The sequence below is a fragment of the Saccharomycodes ludwigii genome, chromosome III, assembly GCF_020623625.1.
Source record: "Saccharomycodes ludwigii strain NBRC 1722 chromosome III, whole genome shotgun sequence".
In the NCBI taxonomy this organism is placed as follows: domain Eukaryota; kingdom Fungi; phylum Ascomycota; class Saccharomycetes; order Saccharomycodales; family Saccharomycodaceae; genus Saccharomycodes; species Saccharomycodes ludwigii.
The window spans coordinates 401,773-424,436 of record NC_060202.1 but is presented as its reverse complement, the minus strand read 5'-3'; the positions used below and the strand labels follow the sequence as shown (position 1 = coordinate 424,436).

Genomic DNA, 22,664 nt, shown 5'->3' with positions numbered 1-22,664 from the left:
AGATCTATATGAGATGTGAGGTAGCAATTGTCTAGTTGATTTTTCCAATTTAGGGAATTTCAGTCGATTAATCATTATTAATCCACTCATGTTAATATTAATATTTTTGATCAAATATATATATATATATATACATGTTTTCGGATTTCGGACAACTAGACTACGGCAAATAATTGTTATAAAAATTATTTTGTGAAATTCTTCCATGTTTCGTACCCCCCCGCCACGGGAATCCATTAGCTCAGTTTTTCTTTAATTGTGTAAAAAGTAAACAATTAGTGAAACTTGAATGTTTCTAAAAAAACTATTTTCCATTGGAAGAAAAAAATTTATCAAAGTTCAACTGGAAATAACTAAAAACAAGAAAATGCATGTATGGCCTATTAGCTCACCTCAGTCTTTCACCATCCCAAAAAGAACTCTACCCTTAGATAATTCTACCACTGACGGTACAGATACTACATGTGAACCTGAATTGCAAAGACCAAACCCTAAAGATGAACAAGTAATTAAAACAGCCAACGAACTTATTTTACAATCTGTGTCAGTATCAGAAACTAATTCCTTAATACTTTTAACATCTACTAGAGTCTTACTTTATAATTTTAAACCACTAGCACCAACGTCAACACATGAGCGTTCCTTGAAATCAATTGAAAATTTTGGGGCTAACAAGTTTATAATTTATAATAGTGATAATGAAACCATCAAGGGGATAACTGCTAATTTAAATGACACCGATGGTGATGGATCGATCATGGCAATCAATAATAATAATAATAATAATAATAATGGCAACAATGCTCACAGAAGGGTTTATTTCTATGTTGTTACAGATAAAAATTATATTTTAGTGTATCAAATAGCCACAAGAAATGATGCAGCTGTGGCTTATAAAGAATATGGCATGTTACCTAAACACAAAATATTGATGCCACAAACGTTACAATCTAAAGCTAAAGATTATTACAACTATTTCAATGATACAAATGTCGATGAAGTAATTGCAAATGACATTGATGATGAAGTGTTGACTGTTTTTTCACAACAAAATAACAAAAAAGTCATTCAAAATGGGTACTCTATAAATAGACAGCGAAACATTTTCCAAATGCTAATTAATTCAAGAGATGAAATCTCGGATGAAATGCCAATTAAAGCTTCTGAATTGAGATTGAAATGTGTATTGAAATTTGATCACGAAATTTTACAAGGTATGGTTTTCCGAGGAAGTCCCAATTTTTTACGCAAAGATAAACATACACGCAATAACATGAATAGTAGCAGGGTAAGTGACACCTTTGGTGACAAACGTATTGATCATCTATTTATATTATTTAGCCATGAAGTACATTTGTTAACTTTGGAAAACTTTAAATTGAAATCTAACGAATCAATTAAAATTCGCAATGGTATTAAATTAATTACCAATAATGGTTACTTGTTTGTTTTGTCGAGAGATAAAGTCAACAATAATGGGGGAAATAGTAATAATGATAATTATAAGCTTTTTCTAAGTATGATCAACACTATCAACAAAACTGTCTATACAAATGAATTAAATATCCAAACAACAAGTACTGAACAATTTATCAATGCTTATTCCTTTGGTAACGATTTGTTTAATATACTTTTGAGCAAAGAAATGATTTTATATGATGTCAGAAAAAAGGAAATTGTAAAACGTGTAAAATTTAATTCAAAAATTACGAGAGGTGGCAAGTTGACCGATGATGTGGCCTTGTTGACAACCGAGTATAGTGGGATTCAGTTAGTGTCAAAGTATGGTAACATATTGTTCACTTTTGAAAACGAAATTGAAAAACAAGGACTGCTTACTTCTTTTTCATACATGGACCAAACAATAATAACCACTTTTTCTAATAACATTAATGGTACTATGGAGGGTACTTTCCAAGTATGGAACTGTTGGCAGGAAATCTCCGCTAAGCAAATATCTAATTTGAAAGTATCAGGCCCATATGTTTTGAATGACAATAAAACAAACAGTCTTTTAATTTTTCAGTCAACGTCGATAGGTACTTATTCATCCATGTTCACTGCAAGTATACAGTCCAACGGTACCAGCGGCAACGGTAGTTATAACAAGCAAGGTGGTGGTGGTGGTGGCCACAATAATAGCAATAATAACAGTAATAGATTAGTACTCAGGTTACCCACAAAATCCATTAATAATTATGTTTCATTGACTAAACTAAATGGGTCTCTAACTAAGTTAGCGTGTTTTGTAGCAAATAAGGATATTTTACTAATCTGTGATTTCAAGATACTTGAAGACCATTCTGGTGGTAATAGAAATTGGCAAAACTTTCAATTTTCTGGAATATTGGATATGGAATGGATTGGCGACAAATATTTGCTAATAGCATATACTGAAGATTATGTTACTGTACTTAAATGTTATGATATTGAAGAAATTCTACGGGTTAATAACGGTGACATGGAAACAGGTAGAACATGGTCATATGTTATTAAGTCTGACGAATTTTTAGCATCTATGTCTGTGAATACATTGAATGATTGTACTGTGGTTAGGAAAAAGAAAACAAGTGAAATATTATACAAGACTGCTGAAATTTGTTTATGTCTAGGTTCTATATCCGTCAAAAACACCAGAAGAATTGAGCAATTTGATGTATTATCTGATCTCCATTTGTTCAATGTTAACACCATAGTAAATCATAGAACAGCTGCGCCAATTAATATTAATAAAGATGTATTTTTCAAATACTTTAGATGGATCTACAGACACAAGAAAAACCAATTTGTAATATATAATGAATATGACGAATTATTGCGGTTAGATTATAACGAAAATACTGGTTGGGAATTCAAGATTTTATATTCAAATGTGGAAAGAATAGTGGATTTTATCGATGGTAAACTTTGCCTAATAAAGGGAAATGAATTAATAATCACAAATCTGAGCGCAATTATTGATAGTTCTGTGTCGGAAATCCCGCTATTGGTAAAACACAATATATACGAAGAAGAGTATCCTATACTTTTAAATAAAGAGTGTACCATTTTTCAGAGTCTACAATGTGCTATAGGCAAATATCATAGTGGATTATCTTTACATGATGGTATTGTACTAGATGGAATAATTGAAAGTATATTAGAATACTTGTCCTCGTCTGTCAACGATGAGCAACTTGTCACTAACTATTTGGAGAGTGTAACTCGGAAGTATAGCTATTCCAAGCACTACTTATTTGCGTTGGAGAAAGTTTTGTCGTTTAAAATATTGAATAAACAAGATTTAAGCATGATTATGAGATTGATTAACCTATATGATGAAGCAAATACTGGTCTAATAACAGTGGCACATAGAAGACTAGAAATTATAAGTAATTGTTTAAGAAAAATTGAAATTAGGTATTGGAAATATTTTTTTGAAAGCACAAAGATTACCCCAAAAACGTTAATTTCAGATTGTATTAAACTGAACAATGCAAAAACTTTGGGTGTTTTATTGATGGTGTTTTTGAACTACAATGAAGACAACAATGCTGACTCAGCTTCCAGCGTTTTCGTTGATAACAAGGATGTCAAAAACAGTGGGTCTTTAAGAATATATGATGAAGAGGAGGAAGATGACAAAAATACTGCAAGTGCTGGTATATTGTTAAAAGATCAAACTTTAGTTAAACAAGTTTTAAAGATACTAGTCAATGCAGCGGTATCTACGGCAGCAAGTGTTGCAGCAAATTGTGGTGGTGAAGACGTCGGTACTGAGTTTGAAGATGAAGATGAATCACTAGAATATTGGAATCTATCCTTTCAATTAATTAGATTTTTGAAAACGTTTGATAAGGAGAATGGTACTAAGATTGCAACAAATGTTTTGGATTATGTATGAGTTTTTTTTTTTTTTGTATTTTTTGTATTTTTGTATTTTTATAGTGGCACTAGTGGTATTGAACAAATCACATGACTTTGAACCAATTGAATTTCTTATAATGTTTAAACTTTGACTATGTATCGTTAAAAAGGATGCTTGTATGGTGTATTATGGCGCAGGAGGGTAGGCGATATTAAATGTAAGATTTAAACTAATGCACTTTGGGCAAATTAACACGTAGATTGTTATAAAAAGGTTACTGCTAAGGATTGAAACTTAAGAGGCACAGCTTTGTAGTGCTTATTTTTATTGGATTGAAAGAAGTTGAAAAGGAGAAATTGCATTTTAGTTAAGTTTATAACAAATGTTAATAACTGTTTGTAATAAGCGTTATTTTTCTATGGGTATTTTAACGGAGTAAATTTTTTTTTTTTTTTTTTTTTCTGTTTGTTTTCTTTTAAACAGCAGTTGATTTTAAAAAGAAATAGAAAAAAAAAATTTTTTTTTCTCTGTGTTATCTTTTCAATTTTTATTTTTTTTTTCTTTCGATTTACTACTTTCCCTTTGGCACAGTCAACTCTTGCCTTTTCTTTTACAACTTTTACGTAAGTGGTGGATTTTATTAATTACTACTAAAGATTTGACCATCAACAACTATATATACATATATATATATACATACGAGTTTAATAAAAAATAAAAAAGAGAAAAAGAAAACATGGCTGATATTGAATTGAAGACCCCCGGTTTTGACCCAAGATTCCCAAACCAAAATCAAACAAAACATTGCTGGCAATCATATGTCGATTACCACAAGTGTATTAATGCTAAAGGTGAAGATTTTGCTCCATGTAAGGTTTTCTGGAGAACTTACAGTTCTCTATGTCCTGTTGATTGGGTTGAAAAATGGGATACCCAAAGAGAAGAAGGTATTTTTGCCGGTGACATTAACCCATAATTTAGGATGTCGTGTATGAGCATTGAACAATAATATACTTACGTACTCCAAGGGAAAAAACAATAGAAAAGCTAGCGTATGTTTTCACGTTTTTTGTTTTATTTTTTTATTTATTTATTAATTAATTAGTATAGCTTTTTTTTTTTTTTTTTTTTTTAATATTCATTTAAAACAAGATATTCTATTCTATTATCGTTACTATTCTGTTAAAGAGATTTTTGATTCAGCTTGGGAAAAAAAAAAAAAGATGAAAAAGGGGAAGAGAATATGAAGAGCTCTGGCTTTTATATATATTCTTTTTCTTTTATCACTTTTTCTATGTATTTGTGCCACAAATGGGAATTAGCATTATTAAGTTAAGATTCAAGTAGTTTCTTTTTCCTCTCCTTGATTGGCCCCTTTTCTAGTGCGATGCTCAAAATACAAAAGTTTATGGAAAGGAATTAAAAAAATAAGTCATTGATTAAAAATCTCTTTAAAGTGCTTTTCTCCTTTTTTTTTTTTGGATCGTTTCAATCCGTAATGTTCTAGTGTTTATTTTATGTAAAACTTTTATTAGTATGATAATATATCATAAAGTAGACCCTAATAATCACAAGTAGTTCATAAAATATGAGGTCACATGATAAACTTTTACGGGACTTTATAAGAAAACTGGAAAATAAAAGAAAGAAAGTTGGTGCAAATTAAAAAGGTATATAAACAAAATGATTAAGTTTATACTAAGTGATTGGTGATTATGGAGCTGTGCTAGTTGTTTATCTGTAGTAAGGACAAGGAGTGATTGATGGTAAAAAAAAAAAAAAAAAAAAAAAAAAAGATTGCATATATTCTCCAATGCTATAGGACTGAAATGAAACGTGAAATATGACACGTCACTGAAGAGTATATAGGGTTATGTGCTCTTAGTACACGTTATGATGCTTATTTTATTACTTAAATCAAGACAAATGTGATAATTTGTTACTTTTCCATCCACTTTTGACGTTCTCCATACTATTTCGGAGTCGCGATCTTGTTGTTAAATTCTCATATTTCGTGTGTATTGTGGTAAATTTAGTTACATTATCTTTACAAATAAATATAGAACGGGCAAGTGGCGCAGTTGGTAGCGCGCTACCCTTGCAAGGTAGAGGTCATCGGTTCGACTCCGGTCTTGTCCAGTTTCTGCTATAGTATAGTACTATACATTTTAATAATTTTTTTGCTCAGCCACATTGTAAATGCCGCCAAAAACATAACCATTAATATTTCTTTTTTTTTTTTTTTTAATTATTCACTTCGTATCTAAAAATATTAAAATCATAATTATTAACTTTATTTACAAAATCTTCATTTTTTTTTTTTTTTTTTTTTTTTTTTAATTTTAAAAAATCATTGTTATTCTTGCTGTTGAAATAGATCAGTTAAGGTTTGAAAAGTAGATATTACAAACTGATTGGGTCCAGCAGTAATTATTTTATTCTTATTTTGTAAACATGTAACCCAAGCTTGCTCTAAATTGTTATCTATCTTATCTATGGCTAATTGAGTTTCAATTGGGACACTGCTCTTGCTTTTGTAAATATCAGTACCAAAGTATCCATATTTATTCATTCTATCCAATAAAATACCATTCCAGCCAGCATTTGAAGCACCCTCCATATCGTTATGTTTTTCATCACCAATATGATAACAATGTTTTTTCAGCTCATCAATATTGTCATGTTTCATATTTTTTGTTAAAGATTTGTCTTGATATATTACCCTTTTCAAAATATAATCAAAAAATAATTTATTTGGTTTTTTAATCTCCAAATCATAAGATAAATATACGTTGCTGTTGTTATCATTAATAAAATACAGATCGATACCCAAATTACGTATTAATTTGCACATTATAGGGTCTGTATTACTTGCAATACCCAAAACAATGTCATTGTTTTTACAATATTCTAAAAATGGGATTAAATCAGGATAGATAGCATAAACTTGTGAGGTTTCAAATGAAGCGAGAATATCATCGAGCAGTCCATCAGGCAATCCCCGTTTCTCTGATATGTGTGGTAATACCGATTGAAAGCATTCAATTATTAATTTACTCCACCATTCTTCAGGTGTAAGCCCACATTTTTTACCGTATTGTGGATATTTATTGTTTATCTTTTTAAATATTGAAGGAAAACTCTGTTCCATTTTTTTGCAATCTATTGGAATATTGATGTCCAGTCCATATTTAACACCAAATTCACAGTATTTTTGCATTACTGGAACTTTTGTTGAGTATAACGTATTGTATGCATCAAGTGTTATGATCTTTGGCTTAGGTAAATGTAACGGTAATGAGCACCCTATTTTCCTAGTAGTGGTATTCATATGTAGAAACTAAATATCACAATAAACTATGATAACTATTGAGAAATCACTGATTCTTTTTGCTACAGTGTTTTTTTTATTTTTTTTTTTCTTTTTATTTTTTTTAACTTTTATTTAACCTTCTATCTAACTAAAACGAATTCCAAGGCCATCAGTTTTATCACTAAGCTCTGAAAGGAGAGGGGGAAAGCACTGTAAATAATTGGAAAATATTCTTTGATAGTCCACTTTTCTACCAAATGTCCGTTCAACTGTAAAAGTCACTCCTCGGTATGTAAATCGTTCCGGAAAAAAAAACATTCCCAGTTTTGTTTATTTGTGAAATGTGCAATTTCATAATTTCCGGTTTTCCATTTTATTTTATTTTTATTTTTTAAAAATTTAAGATGGTAACATATATATATATTTGAGCGGCTAACACATACTTTATAAAATAAGAATAAAAAAAAATAAATAAAACAACACTTTGATGTCTAACTTCAATAGCGTCTTGAATTATAACATCACATCTCCAACATATATAATTTCAAATTTATTATTAGAATTTATATTGAAACAAGGTGCTACAAATATTGTTGTTGAAGTGGATATCCAAACATCTGGTTATAATTATCTTAAAATTGTAACTAATGGCAACAGCTATGATAAGAAGCTAAGATATACCTTGTTTCAAACTAAAAAATTTTATCAAAAAGTGGCAGCTATTAGTAAAAACCTAGAGATTTGTGTTAAAACACCTGATGAAGTGATTGGTGAAAAATGGAAAATAGACAAAGAAGGGTTTATGATTGAAAACTCTTTAAAAAGGATAACTTCAAATACAGGTGTCAGTATATTAATAGAACAAGATCACGACGATAAGGGCGAATTTACCACTGCTTCCACGATTAGAAATATTAAAAAGACCAAAAAAATAATTAACCTTAACCTACTTTTGATGATTGCAAAATTTTCCTTATGTTACAATAAAAAAGTCCGGCTACAATTATATTCAATCATGCTAACAAACAAAAGAAATATAACTACACAATCAAAATTCTTACAATTTAGTATTCCCAGTAATTTGGAAAGAAAGCGATGTTTCCAAAATATTTTATGGAATTTATCCAGAAATAACAGTATCCGTTTAAGATGGAAGAATGAGCTATCCTCTCAACTAAAAGTTTTAAAAATTAACGGGTTGTTAATAATCGAGACACATTTTAACGAATTATATAAACTAATTGATCAAATTGTAAATCAAATATATAAAAATTTAAAATTGACTCTACCCCAATGCTGGTTTATTGAAATTAATCTTAATGATGCAGGTCTGCTTAATCATTATGAAAAGTACAAAGAACTTATGACACAGCAGGAGGCAATTGCTAATATTTTGTTTGACGGAATCATCAATTATTATGCGGCAAATGTTGAAATGTGCCAAGATAGTGATGGAAAAATGTTTTTAATACTTGAAAATATTACTATTGCGGAAAACCATCACATTAAAAAAAGAAGATTATGTATTAATGATAAAAATATCATGCGAAAGCAATTATTAGAGAAAAGTGGAAAAAAGGCTGCATTGGATTTGAACTTAGTACCAGAGCCCATTGCTTCATTAGACACACCCTGTATGGATTTCGACCCAAAAAACTTTAGTTATAAATTGCACTATGCTAGTGAATTGAATTGGATATTTCGTAAAGGTATACCTTCAATTAGCATTGCTGGCTTCATCCAAAATAAAATTGAATCTTTGTATAAAAATGAATATTTCGATGAGGATGAGTTAAAATTTCAAATTTGCGAAGAAGGCTGGAATATTGCCTATATATAACAAGGAGTCATGAAAAAAAAAAAAAAAGAAAAAAAAAAAAAAAAAAGAAAAAGTTGTTTAAGCAAAAAATTTTACTAACTTAAATAGCTTCAATTTAATTACTGTCAATATACCTTATCTATTGACTGGCGTAAACACAAAAATAGTTAAACTTTTATGTATATCCAATAATTCTTTTATATATATATATTTTTTTTGGATATTAATCATTAGTATTTGACATGATAACAATAATTAAAATTGTCTTAGCCATTTTGCTAGCATGCATTAAAACAAACAAGATAAATGTGTGTAAGAAGCTAAAAATAATTATTCTTATTTCAACAATTTTTTTTTTTTTTTTAAATAAATAATGATAAAGATTAACAGATAAACAAATATGTATATATATATATATATATATATATTTGCATGAGCTTAATGTACAAAAAAAAATATTAAATTAAAAGGACAAAAAAAAATATTCAAATTTGACTCTGAAAATATGCATCGTTTCTAGCAAAACAATAAGCGTCAAATATCTCAATGGCTTCATAAGTGCCTTGTAAACTAGTAACAACTCTATATTCATAGGAATATATATCAGTAACTCTATGTGTTTCAATAACATTTCTTTTATCAATGTTCCCCATTTTTTTATTGACAGAATTACGTTTCAATGTCATTTTCTCAGTGCTCCTCTTATTCTGTATGATCGCACCATTATCTTCTTCAATTCTAACATAAGTTAAAGAAAATGGTGGAGTACCTTCAAATGTGAAAATAACTTCAGCTTGATCGCCTTCGTGAATATCTTCCTCTAGATATTCACCTTTGGACACAGTTACCGATGGAATTGGATGTATTTTCAATTTCAAAGCTTCATATTGAGCACTCATTTCTGGATTGGTGAAATTAACCAAACACTTGGACGAAGCATCTTGTATCGAATTAATAGATATTTCACCAGATTCACTGGCCAATCTAACAAATTGATTTGTATTTTCAATGGTCTTCAACTTTACATCGTTAAACTGGTATCTAATTTCAAAGGGAGAAATACCGTTCAATTGGTAAGCTACATAATCACCGACACAGTACTCCAAATGGGATTCCAATAACGTAATTTTAGGGACATCTGTAATGTATAAGGTGATCCTTGAATTCGAAGTATCCTCTCCAATACATCCAGTATCCATTTCAACAATCTTATCAATAGTAATAATATGACTTCCCATACTCAATTTTCTATATAGTTCCTCATATTGGAATTGTAGACCTTGTTCCCTTCTTATATTAGAAAAGGTTTGATATTCAGTTCTGCCACTACTCTCATGATATATCCTGAATGTAATGGTATATGGACCAGTACCGCTAACTGCAGTTAATTGAATTGGATCCAATAAATTTTTAGCATTATATAAATTGGCCAAACAAGTTCTAAATTTTTTATTATTGTTAACAAATCTGATACTGGGGAGTTTATGAACAACTTGTACAACTTGAATTTCTCGTGGATTAATGCTTAATTTCTTGATGTCCTCCTCGTTATAATTCATATCATAAACGTTTCTTATAAGCACCTGATATTCACCAGGCTCATCATTTAATAATCTAATAGAGGCATAGTTGGTGGTTACTTGAATCTTTTGTTTTTGAATTTTGCCACTAGGACTAATCACATCGTAACAAACAACAAATGGTGCCAAACCATCAATGTACATTTCTACTAAATCCTCAAAACCTTGACAAACGCCATCCTTAATATAATTATAGCTATTAACTTTAGATATTTTATTTGAATCATCCAAAACTCTTAACTTTGGTAACGGTAAATAAGAAATTTCAAAAGTTTGTTCACCGCCAACTATAGTACCTTGGCACTCATTGTCTTCCATGGAAATCAATTTATAAATCCCACGATCAGTAAAAGTTAACTCTGGATTCACGTTAGAAGCAAATCTGGCAGTTTTACGTCCAAGCAAAGTACCATCTTTATAGTGTTCGTAAACTACTCTAAAAGGAGCATTGCCGGTTAGTCTTAACGGTAACTTGTACGACGAACCTTCTTTGATAATAACTGAATTACCACCATTTTGCAAAATATTGAACTCAGCTTTAGGAACAACTCTTCTAACATCAAAAGAAACCTCTTTACCGCTTAATAATACTGTACACCCTGTTTTATCTGTAATTGACGCAATAGACAAAATATAATTACCACCAACATTAAATTCAGGGGTGGTAATTTCTATATGATCATCCAAAACATCAAGCAATTCAAAACTTTTTCTATTGTTACTAAAAGTTTCAATAATGTCATAGTTGATGGCAAATGGTGCTTCCCCCTTTAAGACAATTGGGATAATAGAGTTAGAATTTAAACATATTTTTCTTCTATTATTATTATTGTTGTTGTTGTTGTTGTTATTGACAATTTTCACGTCCGGCTTGACTCGCATTGAAGTTTTGAAATTATAATCTTTCAATGGTAATAAGGGGAGTTTTTCGGGGAAAATTTGATTAGATATATCGGTAAAGACAATTTCGTAATCACCTTCTACAACTGGAGTATATGTATATTGATAACGAATGCCACTAGAATATTGCTTAACTTTGTTGTATAACGAACGTTTGCCGCTGAGTTTATCAACCTTATAAATATTAGTGTAAACAGTAAACGGTGGAACACCGCTGAAAGTTAAATCGAAATTTAATCCAACTTGCCCAACACACTTATCCTCAATTGGAGTAGACCTTACCTGAACTTTGGGAGCAACAGGTTTTGTAATTACGACATTATTTTCACCAAGAACAATTCCGGGACAATATCTGGAGCTAACAGATTCCAAAATATAAGTACCCGCTTCATCGACCAAAATTTCTGTTCCCTCACTGCTTGTGAATGCATGTTCAAATTTTTTAAATTTACCATCAGCTTCAGGTTTATATAACAAAGAAGCTTTGAAAGGTCCATCTTCCTGGGTTAGATGATTGCTATTGAAATTATCCATTTTAATCAATAAAGAGCGTTTAGTGCTTGCTTTGCCATTAATTTTCTCATCAAAAGTCACCCTTGGTGTGTCATGCACTTGATACTCATAATCCAACAAGTTGGGATTATCTGCTGTCAATAATTCTAGTGTTTGCTTTTCAATTACATTACCAAATCCATCAACGACTTTTATAATATGATAACCATGAGTGCCTTGTTGTTCAGCAATAGATAATAGGTTAATATCAACATTATAGTTACGTGCCCATTTTAAATCATCGATATATTTGTTATTGAACTTGTTCAGTAACAAAACATCACTAGCTAGCAATGGGGAATTTCCTAGGGACTTGGGTTGCAAATTAGAATCATCGATTTTAACTAGATCCTCACCACCAACTTGCTTAGAATATTCCAACTTCAAGGGCGGAACACCAGTAACTCTAATGGTAACGTTGTCGAAAGAACCAATACATCTATCGAATTTGGTATTATCATTGCCAACATTGTTTTGTAGAATGGTGACTTTTGGACACTCAGGTATAACCATATGGGATTTATACAATTTTAATTCAAAACTTTTATTATCTACGACTTTTTTCAATTGATAAAAGCCTGGCTTATTGAGGTTTAATAAATAATACTCGATGTTTGTTGCAGAGCTTGGGTCTAGTTCATCTTTGATTAACATTTCCAATTTCTTTTTACCGGTAATTTTTTTTAATTCTTTTTTGTGGAAATCTACATAACTTTTTTCATTGGTATACAAATCTCTATATTCCAATTGTAAAAAATCAATATCGTATGTCGAATTCATTCTAATAGGAACAGTGGTCATCACGTTTACTACACTATTAAAACAGAAATTTTCATGGAATGGATTGAATAATGCTGTATTTTCTGGTAAAATTTTAATTGTATGTCTTCCTTTAAAATGGGAAGATGTGTCTAGGACATTTTTGTAGTAGACGGTATCACCAGTCAACGAAACTTTTTTTGGATTCAAAGTAGACCATGTATGTAATAGTAAAGTAAGTATGGGTAGCATTTTATCATTTGAAATTAACGAATTAAACAAAATAGATAAAAATATAAAAATGTAAGTAACCACTGGTTTGAATATCAATTTTGGAATATTGAATGCTGGCAAACTGTACCAAAAAAGAGAATCCAAAAGAGCATATTTGATTAAAAACCCAGTTCTTGTAATTTTTACTGGGGAAATCGTTTTCATTATTATTAGATCGTAAAATTTATAGGCTTGTATAATTGACCATATAATGAAAACGAGTGTTCTTTGCGATCCAACATCTAATATATTTGTAGGTATTAAAGTGTCACGAGGGTGCTTCCTGGTAATTGGCGGTTCATTACCCCTCTGCTGCTCGTTTGTATTATTTAGAATGTTATTGTTATTGGTATTATATTTAGTTGAAGTTGTAGGGTTGGGCTGCTGTGGTTTTAACCCAAGTAAGATCGGAGTTTCTGGATCCTGAGGAGTGGTTTTTGTAAATTTCGGGGTATCTTTCCATCTTCTTCTACCATAAGGAGAAAATGAATCCCCCACATTATCAAATATATTATTAGGGTTATTCCTATAACTCATTTTGATATTTGTTGGTGGGTTATAGAATTGAGGGTTTGTTTTCTAGTGGATAGGTATTAAAATGTAAAGAATCTTGATATATTTTGTTGAAGCCAAATGGAAAAAGAAGAAGAAAAAATATAAATAAATAAATAAATGACAAAAAGGATATCGCTTTTCACGAAAGATGCATCATGTGATCAGATGCCGAATTGCATTTTTATTTTTTTGTCCGAATGAAAAAAAAAAAAAAAAAAAAAAGAAATTCAAAACAAAATAAAAACACGTGAGCAAATAAAAACACATGAGCAAAATAAAAAAAGGGTGCAAAAGTTAAAAAAAAAAAGAAAAAAAAATAAAATATTCAAAATGGAAAACTTTTAACCGCTTTTTCTTGAATGGAATCAAACGCAATACAAAAATTGTAGGAATTCAAAAATTATGCAGTCAGTTAGACAATTCGTTCCCTACTTTGAAAGATCACTTTATGATTGCTTATTCTTATTACAAACGACAGAGATAAAAAATCAATAATTCTTTGCATTTTTCTTAATGATTCAAATTAAGATACACTAAACCATCCAAGCAAACGATCCTTTTATAGAATATATATATATATATATATATATACATACATTTACTGCTCCACTAGATTAAACTTTACCGGTATCTCATATTGCACTCATTTCTATTTCTCATAATTTTAATAAATATTTTCAAAACTTCAAGCATTTACCAATCCCATATTATTAACAAACATAACTAAAAAAAAAAAAATTAATAATAATACTACTACTACCACTAATAATAATAATAATAACAATAATAATTTAGAAGAAAAACGAATAAAAACTCAAAAGCCCTTATAATGTCAAATCGTAACCAATTAGATCCAAGGGAGTCGGGGAACACTGGTATAAATCCCAATATAAATGGTAATCATAAAAACTGGTTATCTATAATTAAAAAGTTTATTTTATTTGTGGGACCGGGCGTAATGGTTAGTGTATCATACATGGATCCTGGAAATACTTCAATGAACGTATCCTCTGGTGCACAATATGGTTATAAATTATTATTTGCTATTTTTTTTTCAAATATCTTTGCCATTATATTGCAATGTTTGTGTGTAAAGTTAGGAATAGTTACCGGCAAAGATTTAGCTGAGAATTGCAGGGAACACTTACCCAGAAAATTGAATTACTTCATTTATGTCTTTGCAGAATTGGCAATTATAGCTACAGATTTAGCTGAGGTTGTCGGAACTGCAGTTGCTTTAAAAATTTTGTTTAATATACCTTTAAATATCGGTGTCCTGCTTACCGTTTTAGATGTTTTGATCATATTATTATTCTATAGACCTGAAAAACATTCAATGAAAAATATTAGAGGCTTTGAGATATTTGTTAGCATTTTAGTAGCGGGCACTATTTTTTGTTTTATTTTGGAATTATTTAAAATACAAATCAAAAGTAAACTAAAATTATTCGAAGGATTTTTACCATCGACCGTCATTTTCAAAGAAACCCAGGCAATGTATTTATCCATTGGTATTGTTGGAGCCACAGTTATGCCACACTCTTTATACCTAGGGTCAAGTCTAGTTAAATCACGTTTAAATGACTTTGATTTGAAAAAATATGGTAAGATTAAAAGTAAACCATCTTTGAGCGCAATAAATTACACTTTAGGTTATTCCTACGCAGAATTAATATTTACATTGTTTTTTGTAGCAACCTTCGTTAATTCTGCAATTTTGATCATAGCAGGTGCCACGTTGTATGGACAGCCAGATGCTGATGATGCAGATTTATTAACAATTTACGATTTATTGTGCCAATATATTACACCAGCGGCAGGGTTAATTTTCGCTTTAGCAATGTTATTTTCCGGTCAATCAGCTGGTATCATATGTACAATGTCTGGCCAAATCGTCTCGGAAGGGTTTTTGAACTGGTCTATTGCTCCATGGATGAGAAGATTGATAACCAGAATGCTTGCTGTCATCCCTTGTTTTTTTGTTACTATATTTTTTGGCGAAAAGGGTGTTTCTGGTATTTTGAACTTGAGTCAAGTTATACTAAGTTTTATGCTACCTGTAGTATCTGCTCCATTGATCTATTTTACATCTTCAAAGAAATATATGCTCGTGGAGAAGGATGTGGATGAAACTCTAGCCTCACAAGAACATGAATTACCCACTGAATTGACGCCATTGAACAACAAATACGTGGATTTTAGTAATTCAAAATTAATGCGTTATACTGGGTTTTCCGTTTGGTTGTTTATTGGATCCTTAAATTTGTATATGGTTATATCATATTTATTGGGTGCAGATATTCATTTTTAAGATTCTAATCTATTTAAACAATGTTTAGAGTTTGTAGAGTGGGATATGCGTACACATACGTACACACACATATATATATATATATATATGTTTTTAATATTTAGTTTAGCTAACTAAAATTTTCTTTTTCGATTAACACCATTTTAATTTTTTTTTTTTTATTTCATTTCATTTTCTATATATAACCTTGTACTAAGGAATATTACAAACATTTTTTAATTAAATTAGTTTCCTTTTAAATATTAATAAAAAAAAAAAAAAAAAAAAAGGAAAAAAAAAAGTAATACAAAATATGCAAATGTTAAATACATGACTAAAGTTGCTTGTTTTACTTTTACTTTTTTACTTTATTCATTTAAATTTTTTTTTTTTTTTTGGGTTTAAAAAATAAGTCATTTTCTATGTTTTTTTAATCTTTTGTGGGTCCCTTGTTGCCTAACTACAGGTATGTTTCCTGCGTAATTAGCCTGCAATATTGGAAACTCTTTAAGCAACGGCATATCCAAGGTTTCTCGATTAAAATTTAATAAAACAAATTTAAATAACCTCTTCAATTTATAATACAATTTTTGCTCTTTAGTTGTCGGGGTTTGTAGCCCTAGCTTATTACGCTTGTCTTGCAAATTTTTTAGTTCGAATAAAGTGTTGGTGATTAACTTTTGAACATTGGAAATGCCATTTTGCATTGCAACTAGCTCGCCCTCGGTAATGTAATGCATTGGCGACCAACTTACCAAATTAGCTAATTTTATATCATTCACTTTAATATCATCATAATTATAAGCAATTTCCTTTTTATCATCATTATTTTTATTGTCATCAATTTGTTGATTCTCTTCTTCATTATCTGTATTTTCCGATTCAGTATTGTTATTATCCTCAGCAGTATTTGTGTTATTATTATTATTATTATTATTATTATTATTATTATTATTATTGTGATTGAGATTATCTTCAGCATTTTCTGCATTATTGTTAATAGCTTCTTCTCTTTCTTTCCATTTTTTAAAATATCCATTTTTTTGAAACCAAATAACACCTCTCTTATTGGCATCTAAAATACTTCCCATTTCCATTATAGTGGGTGCTAAACTTTTAAATTCATTATCTGAATATTCTAACCACATACAACAAGGTAGGTTAAACCAGTTGGGATGGACAAATTTGCCGAGCATTTCTGTTGGTGGTAAAGTTGGTTCGGGAACCATGCTAGTATTTGCAGCTATAACTCCTAATTTAGCAGCAGATCTCAATATTTGTGGCTGAAGTGGTGATATTCTGACCACATCAAAATTCGGATTAGGCAAATAGTCACCACGCTTATCTAGTGAAGACTTAGTTATTTCTGAAGAAAAAAGTTCAAGGCCTTTCGTTGAAAGATGGTAAACTTCTTTAACTGGAACTGTATAGTGTGTAGAGATTTTAATGAAATCTTTTGAAATATACTCGTCCAAAAAATCTGTTTTCGTGTATTCATCGACATTATTACTAGTCTTTTCATTATCATTTCTATTCTTGTTTTCAGTATAATCGGTAAAATTAATACCAATTTTATAGCACTCTCTCAATAGTAATTCTGTGGTGAATTTATAAAATTTATCAACCAAACAATAAATATGAGTTCCCCTTTTATAAGTGTTTATTAGGATGGTGCAAATCAAATAAATATCATGATATAGTTTATAAAATCCGTTAAAGTCTTGAAAATAATAGTTGTTTTCAAAGCGTTCTTTAATATTTGTTGTCCTTATAATCTGTGGTTCTCCCTCTTTGGACCTTTCTTCTTTTAGAAAAGTTATATAAGAGTCATAAATTTTGTGAGGATGTGGTTCATAAAATTCTGATGGAAAGTTTTCATCTATTACATGAGATTTAAAACTAGCGGCTTTAATAATAATTTGTAAATTGTTGAATAATTTTAAAAGGTCATGGTTATTGTTGTAATTTTTAGGAGATTCTTGTTCTTTTGTCTCCTTCTCTGTTGATTTTGGTTGTAAAAGTTCAGTTTGTTCTACCATAATTTGATGCGTAAAAATCGGACTAATAAAAATAAAAAGATGTTTGTGCTTTGTGCTGTCTCTCTCTCTCTCTCTCTTTTTGTGTGTGTTGTGAATCTTTTCTCTTTGTTGTTTCTTGATTTTTGTTAAGGAAAAAAATAAAAAAAAAAAAAAAACTTTTATTTTTTCTTGTAATTTTTCTTTTCAATTGTAGAACTGATAATAATAATAATAATAATAATAAACTAACCTAGTAAATAATCCTTTGTGTCGGGTAACAGCTCACATAGGCAAAATAAATAAATAAATAAATAAATAATAAAGTCCGAATTACCAACGGACAAATATACAACCGGTATCCCCCCCCCATAATAATCCTTTAATTGTAGCGTTTTTGTTTTGTATAAGATTTATACGTAGAAGCATCGTACACTTAAATACAGCTCTGTTAATGCATGCACATAAAAATAATGCAACTACTAAAAAGATATCTACAACAAATTATACAAACTCTTATACAAATGATAATTCTTTTTCCCCTTTTCGCTGGCACCAATTAGTTCTTTTTGGACCCATTCAAATCATTGTACTGTTTACTAGTAAGCAACTTCTCCACTTTCCATTGTCCCTTTTCCTTTTTTTGTAATACAAAAACTGGATTCAAGTCCCAACCAACTTTCAAATCACTGTCAACACTGGCACCAAACCGTGGAACAACATAACAGCATCTACAAGTTAGAGATAAGCTAATTGGTTTAAAACCTTGGCCCGTAATTGGCTTACTGTATGTCAATAAAGTACCCTTTCTGGCGATATTAGTCAATGGAGTGCTCTTAATATCACATAAAGGCTTCATTCTAATTTTGCCTGAATTCATATTTTGTTGCAAAGATTGATAAACTATATATTTTGGAGGTTTTTCACCACCCAACTTGCACAACATAGATTCTGGATGTATATAAACAAAAAGTTCAGAGATATCACCACTAGATTGTTTCTTTGCCATTACGGGAACATACGGAATATTTATAATCGATGTTCTATTAGTAATCTTTGCATCTTCCGGAAGCAAGTAATCTGCACGAATTGCAACTTGATCTATAAACCCTGCACATACCATTTGTTTTAATAATTTCACCTGAATTTCCGCTGGAACACCGACTTTTAAATCCTCAGCTCTAACAGAAACAGCTATGTTCTCTTTAGAGGTATGCGATTTAATAATATATAAAACTTGTTTCCTCAATTTAGAAATTTCCAACATCAACTTGGGTCTTAGGAAATTTTTAGCGAAAAATTCACTCCTTTCATTATTTGGAACAAAATCTAATGCAGAAACACAACTTAACAATCTAAAAACGTCACTATGTTTATCAAGTTTACTAAACTTGTTTTTGCTTCTGTAATACGCTGTACGTAGCTTCCTTTTTTCTTCTGATATATCTACAATGCCACTATCACCCGTTTTTTCCATGTTTGATATACCCAATTCATTTTCACCGATAAATGGATTTCCAACAGATAGAGCACTGACTATTGCAACTACATAGGGCAAACACCCGTGCTCATTACCCACCAATAACATTTTTGAAAATCTGGGACTCAATGGGAACAGGCTCATTTTTTTACCATCAGGACTAATATTAGCATTTGAATCTAAGGCACCCAAGTATTTCAACAACTCAACAGCTTGTTGCAGAGCACCTCTTCCAGGAGGAGTTGGAAACGGAAAATTGGCAATATGGTGGATAGCCATACTTTTCATTGTTAAAACAACACTTTCCACTGGCATACGTAATATTTCAGGTTTAGAAAATTGCTCAAAATCACGATCAAATACAGCTGAAGAATATAACCGGTAACAATGGCCAGGCCCAGTACGACCAGCTCTACCGCTTCTTTGAGCGGCAGAAGCTTTACTAACCCAGCCGATTTCAAAACTTTGTACACCGGTTTCTTCATTATATTTACGTTCCTTGCTTCTTCCACAATCAACAACGTATCTAACATTAGGGATAGTCAATGAAGTTTCTGCCACATTAGTGGCAATAACACATAAACGAGAACCCTTTGGAGGGTCTTGGAAAACTCTCATCTGTTCCCTTGTTGGAAGTAAAGAGTACAAGGGCAATACATACAACGGATCATTCGGTGTCTGCCCCTCTTCCAATGTTTCATCAAAGCCTTCCTCTTTCTCTTCTTCTTTTTCTTCTTTGGTCTTAGAGCCTCCGTCATCTTCATTCGTCTTTTCAATACAGTCATCATAAATGTAATTATCACCATCACTTTCGGTCTCCTCCCTATCAACTTTAACGCTAAAATCTATATCTTCAACTTCCATAGCCGCAGTTTCGGAATTGATTTTAACTGGTGGATGTTTTTTATAAGCCAATTTCTGTTTGGAATTAACTGGGAAAGGAAACTCTTTTCTTAATCTTTTAACCATATCAGTGATCTCCTGCTGACCAGTTAAAAACATTAAAATAGCACCAGGGGGTAACTTACTGTGGATCTTGCAAGTCTTCTTAAATGCTTCCTCAGTATAATTATACGGCGTCCTACGGTTGAAATGAATGGAAACAGGGTACTGTCTTGCTTCCACTTTTAGTACAGGAGGTGGCATTGGAAACAAAACTGGGTTTTCAGAAAAATCAGTAACTCTTAATGTGGCTGACATAATGATTAACTTCAACTTCTTGCAGTTTACTGGATCTGCATCATATTCCTTACTTCTTAATTTTACACACCTACTTAACATCCCAATCAATATATCCGTGTTGATGTTTCTTTCATGTGCTTCATCAATGATAACACAACTATATTTAGTTAATTTAAAATCAGTCATCATTTCGCGCAACAAAACACCATCAGTCATAAACTTGATTTTAGTTGCTTCATCAACAGTAGTATCAAATCTAATTTGATGTGCAACAATATCAGAATAATTGCCCATTTCACTCGAAACTCTTTGGGCCATGGATACGGCAGCAACACGTCTAGGTTGTGTAATACCAATCATACCAGGACAATCAGGTGAAGTGCCATATCCGGATTCAAATAAAAATTGTGGAACTTGAGTAGTTTTACCAGAACCAGTCTCCCCACATAGAATTACAACGTCATTGTGGTGGATGGCTTCCATTATTCTATGTTCTTCTGCAAAAACAGGCAATTTTGTCCTAATAGCCTGTATTTCTGGATCTCTTTCAATAGATACATAGTAAGCTTTTCTTGTCAAGTTTTCATCAATTTGAATGTGTTCAGTGGTTAAGCCATCGTCCAAATCTTCCTCTCTAACAAATCTTTCTACTTTAATATCTGTTGGTATTTTATATTCAACATCACGTCCTTCCATTTCTTTAATCTGCATAGTAGCCCAACTTTTAAAATCGGCTGCAGCCTTTTTTCTCTCATCAAAGGTAATGGTTTTGTCTTCTTCCTTTGATGATCCATAAGTTTCATCATCATCATCATATTCTTCTCCATCTTCATCTTCATCATCATCTTCTTCTTCTTCTTCTTCTTCTTCTTCTTCTTCTTCTTCTTCATCTTCTTCTTCATTGCCTGAAAGTTCCTCCTTGCCATTTTCTACATCTTCACTTCCACTACTGATCCCATTTTCTTCACTAGAGCTTGCAAAATCTAAATCATCTTCTTTTTGATGTCTCTTGCGCTCTTCCATTTCTATTCGTTGTCTCCAATTATATTTCTTTTTAGGAACACTTGCTTTTTTATCAACAACCTTAATATTAGGAAATGCAAAAGCAGAACCAATTCCACCATGTCTAATTGGCCTATTATCAATAAAGGATGAGGTCGTGATACTTGGTGTTGTTACTTGCGTATCGTCTCCAAAATCATCTTTCCAATTTTTAACTTCACGAGTTTCATATAAGATGTCTTTAAGTTCTTCATTCAATGGTAACCCTCTTTGTTCTATAGATAAAGCTTCCGAAAACTTTTCCTTCTTGGTTTGTTTTCCGTTACCTAAAGTTTTGGAACTTGTTAACATCGACGTATCTATCTTATAATCCTGCAATTTATTAAGAATAGTTTTCTTTTCCTCACGTTTCAACTGATGCTCGATAAATTTCTCCATTCTTTTTTTTTTTTGTCTTGATATCTTGGAGTCTTTTTTGTCACTAAATAACTCTTCATGCAATTTTCTCTTTTTTTGTTCACGTTCTTGCTTACTCATGGGTTCAATAATGGATGCATTAGTGTCAACAGCTTCCTCACTTTCATCTTCCAAATCATTTTGTTCATCTTCATCATCGTTTGACTCTCTTGTAAATTGTTTATTTCTAATACGCTTTAACTCTTTAAGCTTTGACATGTGTCCTGCTCTAGCCTTTTCATTGAATCTTTTTCTGTATGTACCCATTTGTAAAATACGGTTGATGATCGCTTTTTATGTTTACCCTTTAGTTGCAAGTAGTGTTCTTTTGATTTACATTGGTTTAAGTAGGAAAAAGAAGTTATTATATAGGAAATCCATGAAAGGTTAAATAGCAAAGAGTAGTTAACAAGACTTGCTTGAAAGTAAGCAGGAATGTATACAATAATAATATTAATGATAATAATGTAAAAAAAATTTGAAAAAAAAAAAAAAAAGAAACGATTAAGCGGTTTATACCAATAAAATTTTATCGTAAGTTGCCCAGCATAAAGCTTTCTAAAGCCGTATTTTTTTTTTTTTTTTTCATAAAAGTAAAAAAAAAAAAAAAAAAACAATTCATATCATTCTACAATTAATTA

At 30.8% G+C, this 22,664-nt stretch overlaps 8 protein-coding genes and 1 non-coding gene across 9 annotated transcripts; 5 read left to right on the top strand and 4 right to left on the bottom strand.

The window, feature by feature from the left end:
• Positions 1-367: 367 nt before the first annotated feature.
• Positions 368-3,883, top strand: RIC1 (Ric1p; the record flags this gene model as incomplete). The annotated part of the gene is made up of 1 exon (XM_046077173.1): positions 368-3,883. One exon carries the CDS (start codon positions 368-370, stop codon positions 3,881-3,883), a length of 3,516 nt encoding a protein of 1,171 aa, XP_045934900.1.
• A 700-nt stretch (positions 3,884-4,583) lies between these two features.
• On the top strand, positions 4,584-4,823 carry COX12 (cytochrome c oxidase subunit VIb; the record flags this gene model as incomplete). Its single annotated transcript, XM_046077172.1, has 1 exon — positions 4,584-4,823. One exon carries the CDS (start codon positions 4,584-4,586, stop codon positions 4,821-4,823), a length of 240 nt encoding a protein of 79 aa, XP_045934899.1.
• Positions 4,824-5,913: 1,090 nt separating this feature from the next.
• SCDLUD_002428 lies at positions 5,914-5,986 on the top strand. Its single transcript has one exon. It is a non-coding gene; the product is annotated as a tRNA-Ala (tRNA).
• A 217-nt stretch (positions 5,987-6,203) lies between these two features.
• On the bottom strand, positions 6,204-7,178 carry DPI35 (Dpi35p; the record flags this gene model as incomplete). Its single annotated transcript, XM_046077171.1, has 1 exon — positions 6,204-7,178. The coding sequence occupies one exon, from the start codon at positions 7,176-7,178 to the stop codon at positions 6,204-6,206; it is 975 nt and encodes a 324-aa protein (XP_045934898.1).
• Positions 7,179-7,647: 469 nt separating this feature from the next.
• Positions 7,648-9,000, top strand: MLH2 (mismatch repair protein MLH2; the record flags this gene model as incomplete). Its single annotated transcript, XM_046077170.1, has 1 exon — positions 7,648-9,000. The coding sequence occupies one exon, from the start codon at positions 7,648-7,650 to the stop codon at positions 8,998-9,000; it is 1,353 nt and encodes a 450-aa protein (XP_045934897.1).
• Positions 9,001-9,464: 464 nt separating this feature from the next.
• On the bottom strand, positions 9,465-13,580 carry POM152 (Pom152p; the record flags this gene model as incomplete). The annotated part of the gene is made up of 1 exon (XM_046077169.1): positions 9,465-13,580. One exon carries the CDS (start codon positions 13,578-13,580, stop codon positions 9,465-9,467), a length of 4,116 nt encoding a protein of 1,371 aa, XP_045934896.1.
• An 847-nt stretch (positions 13,581-14,427) lies between these two features.
• Positions 14,428-15,909, top strand: SMF3 (putative divalent metal ion transporter SMF3; the record flags this gene model as incomplete). Its single annotated transcript, XM_046077168.1, has 1 exon — positions 14,428-15,909. The coding sequence occupies one exon, from the start codon at positions 14,428-14,430 to the stop codon at positions 15,907-15,909; it is 1,482 nt and encodes a 493-aa protein (XP_045934895.1).
• A 392-nt stretch (positions 15,910-16,301) lies between these two features.
• Positions 16,302-17,927, bottom strand: RSC58 (Rsc58p; the record flags this gene model as incomplete). Its single annotated transcript, XM_046077167.1, has 1 exon — positions 16,302-17,927. One exon carries the CDS (start codon positions 17,925-17,927, stop codon positions 16,302-16,304), a length of 1,626 nt encoding a protein of 541 aa, XP_045934894.1.
• Positions 17,928-18,462: 535 nt separating this feature from the next.
• ECM16 (ATP-dependent RNA helicase ECM16) lies at positions 18,463-22,290 on the bottom strand (the record flags this gene model as incomplete). The annotated part of the gene is made up of 1 exon (XM_046077166.1): positions 18,463-22,290. One exon carries the CDS (start codon positions 22,288-22,290, stop codon positions 18,463-18,465), a length of 3,828 nt encoding a protein of 1,275 aa, XP_045934893.1.
• Positions 22,291-22,664: the final 374 nt, after the last annotated feature.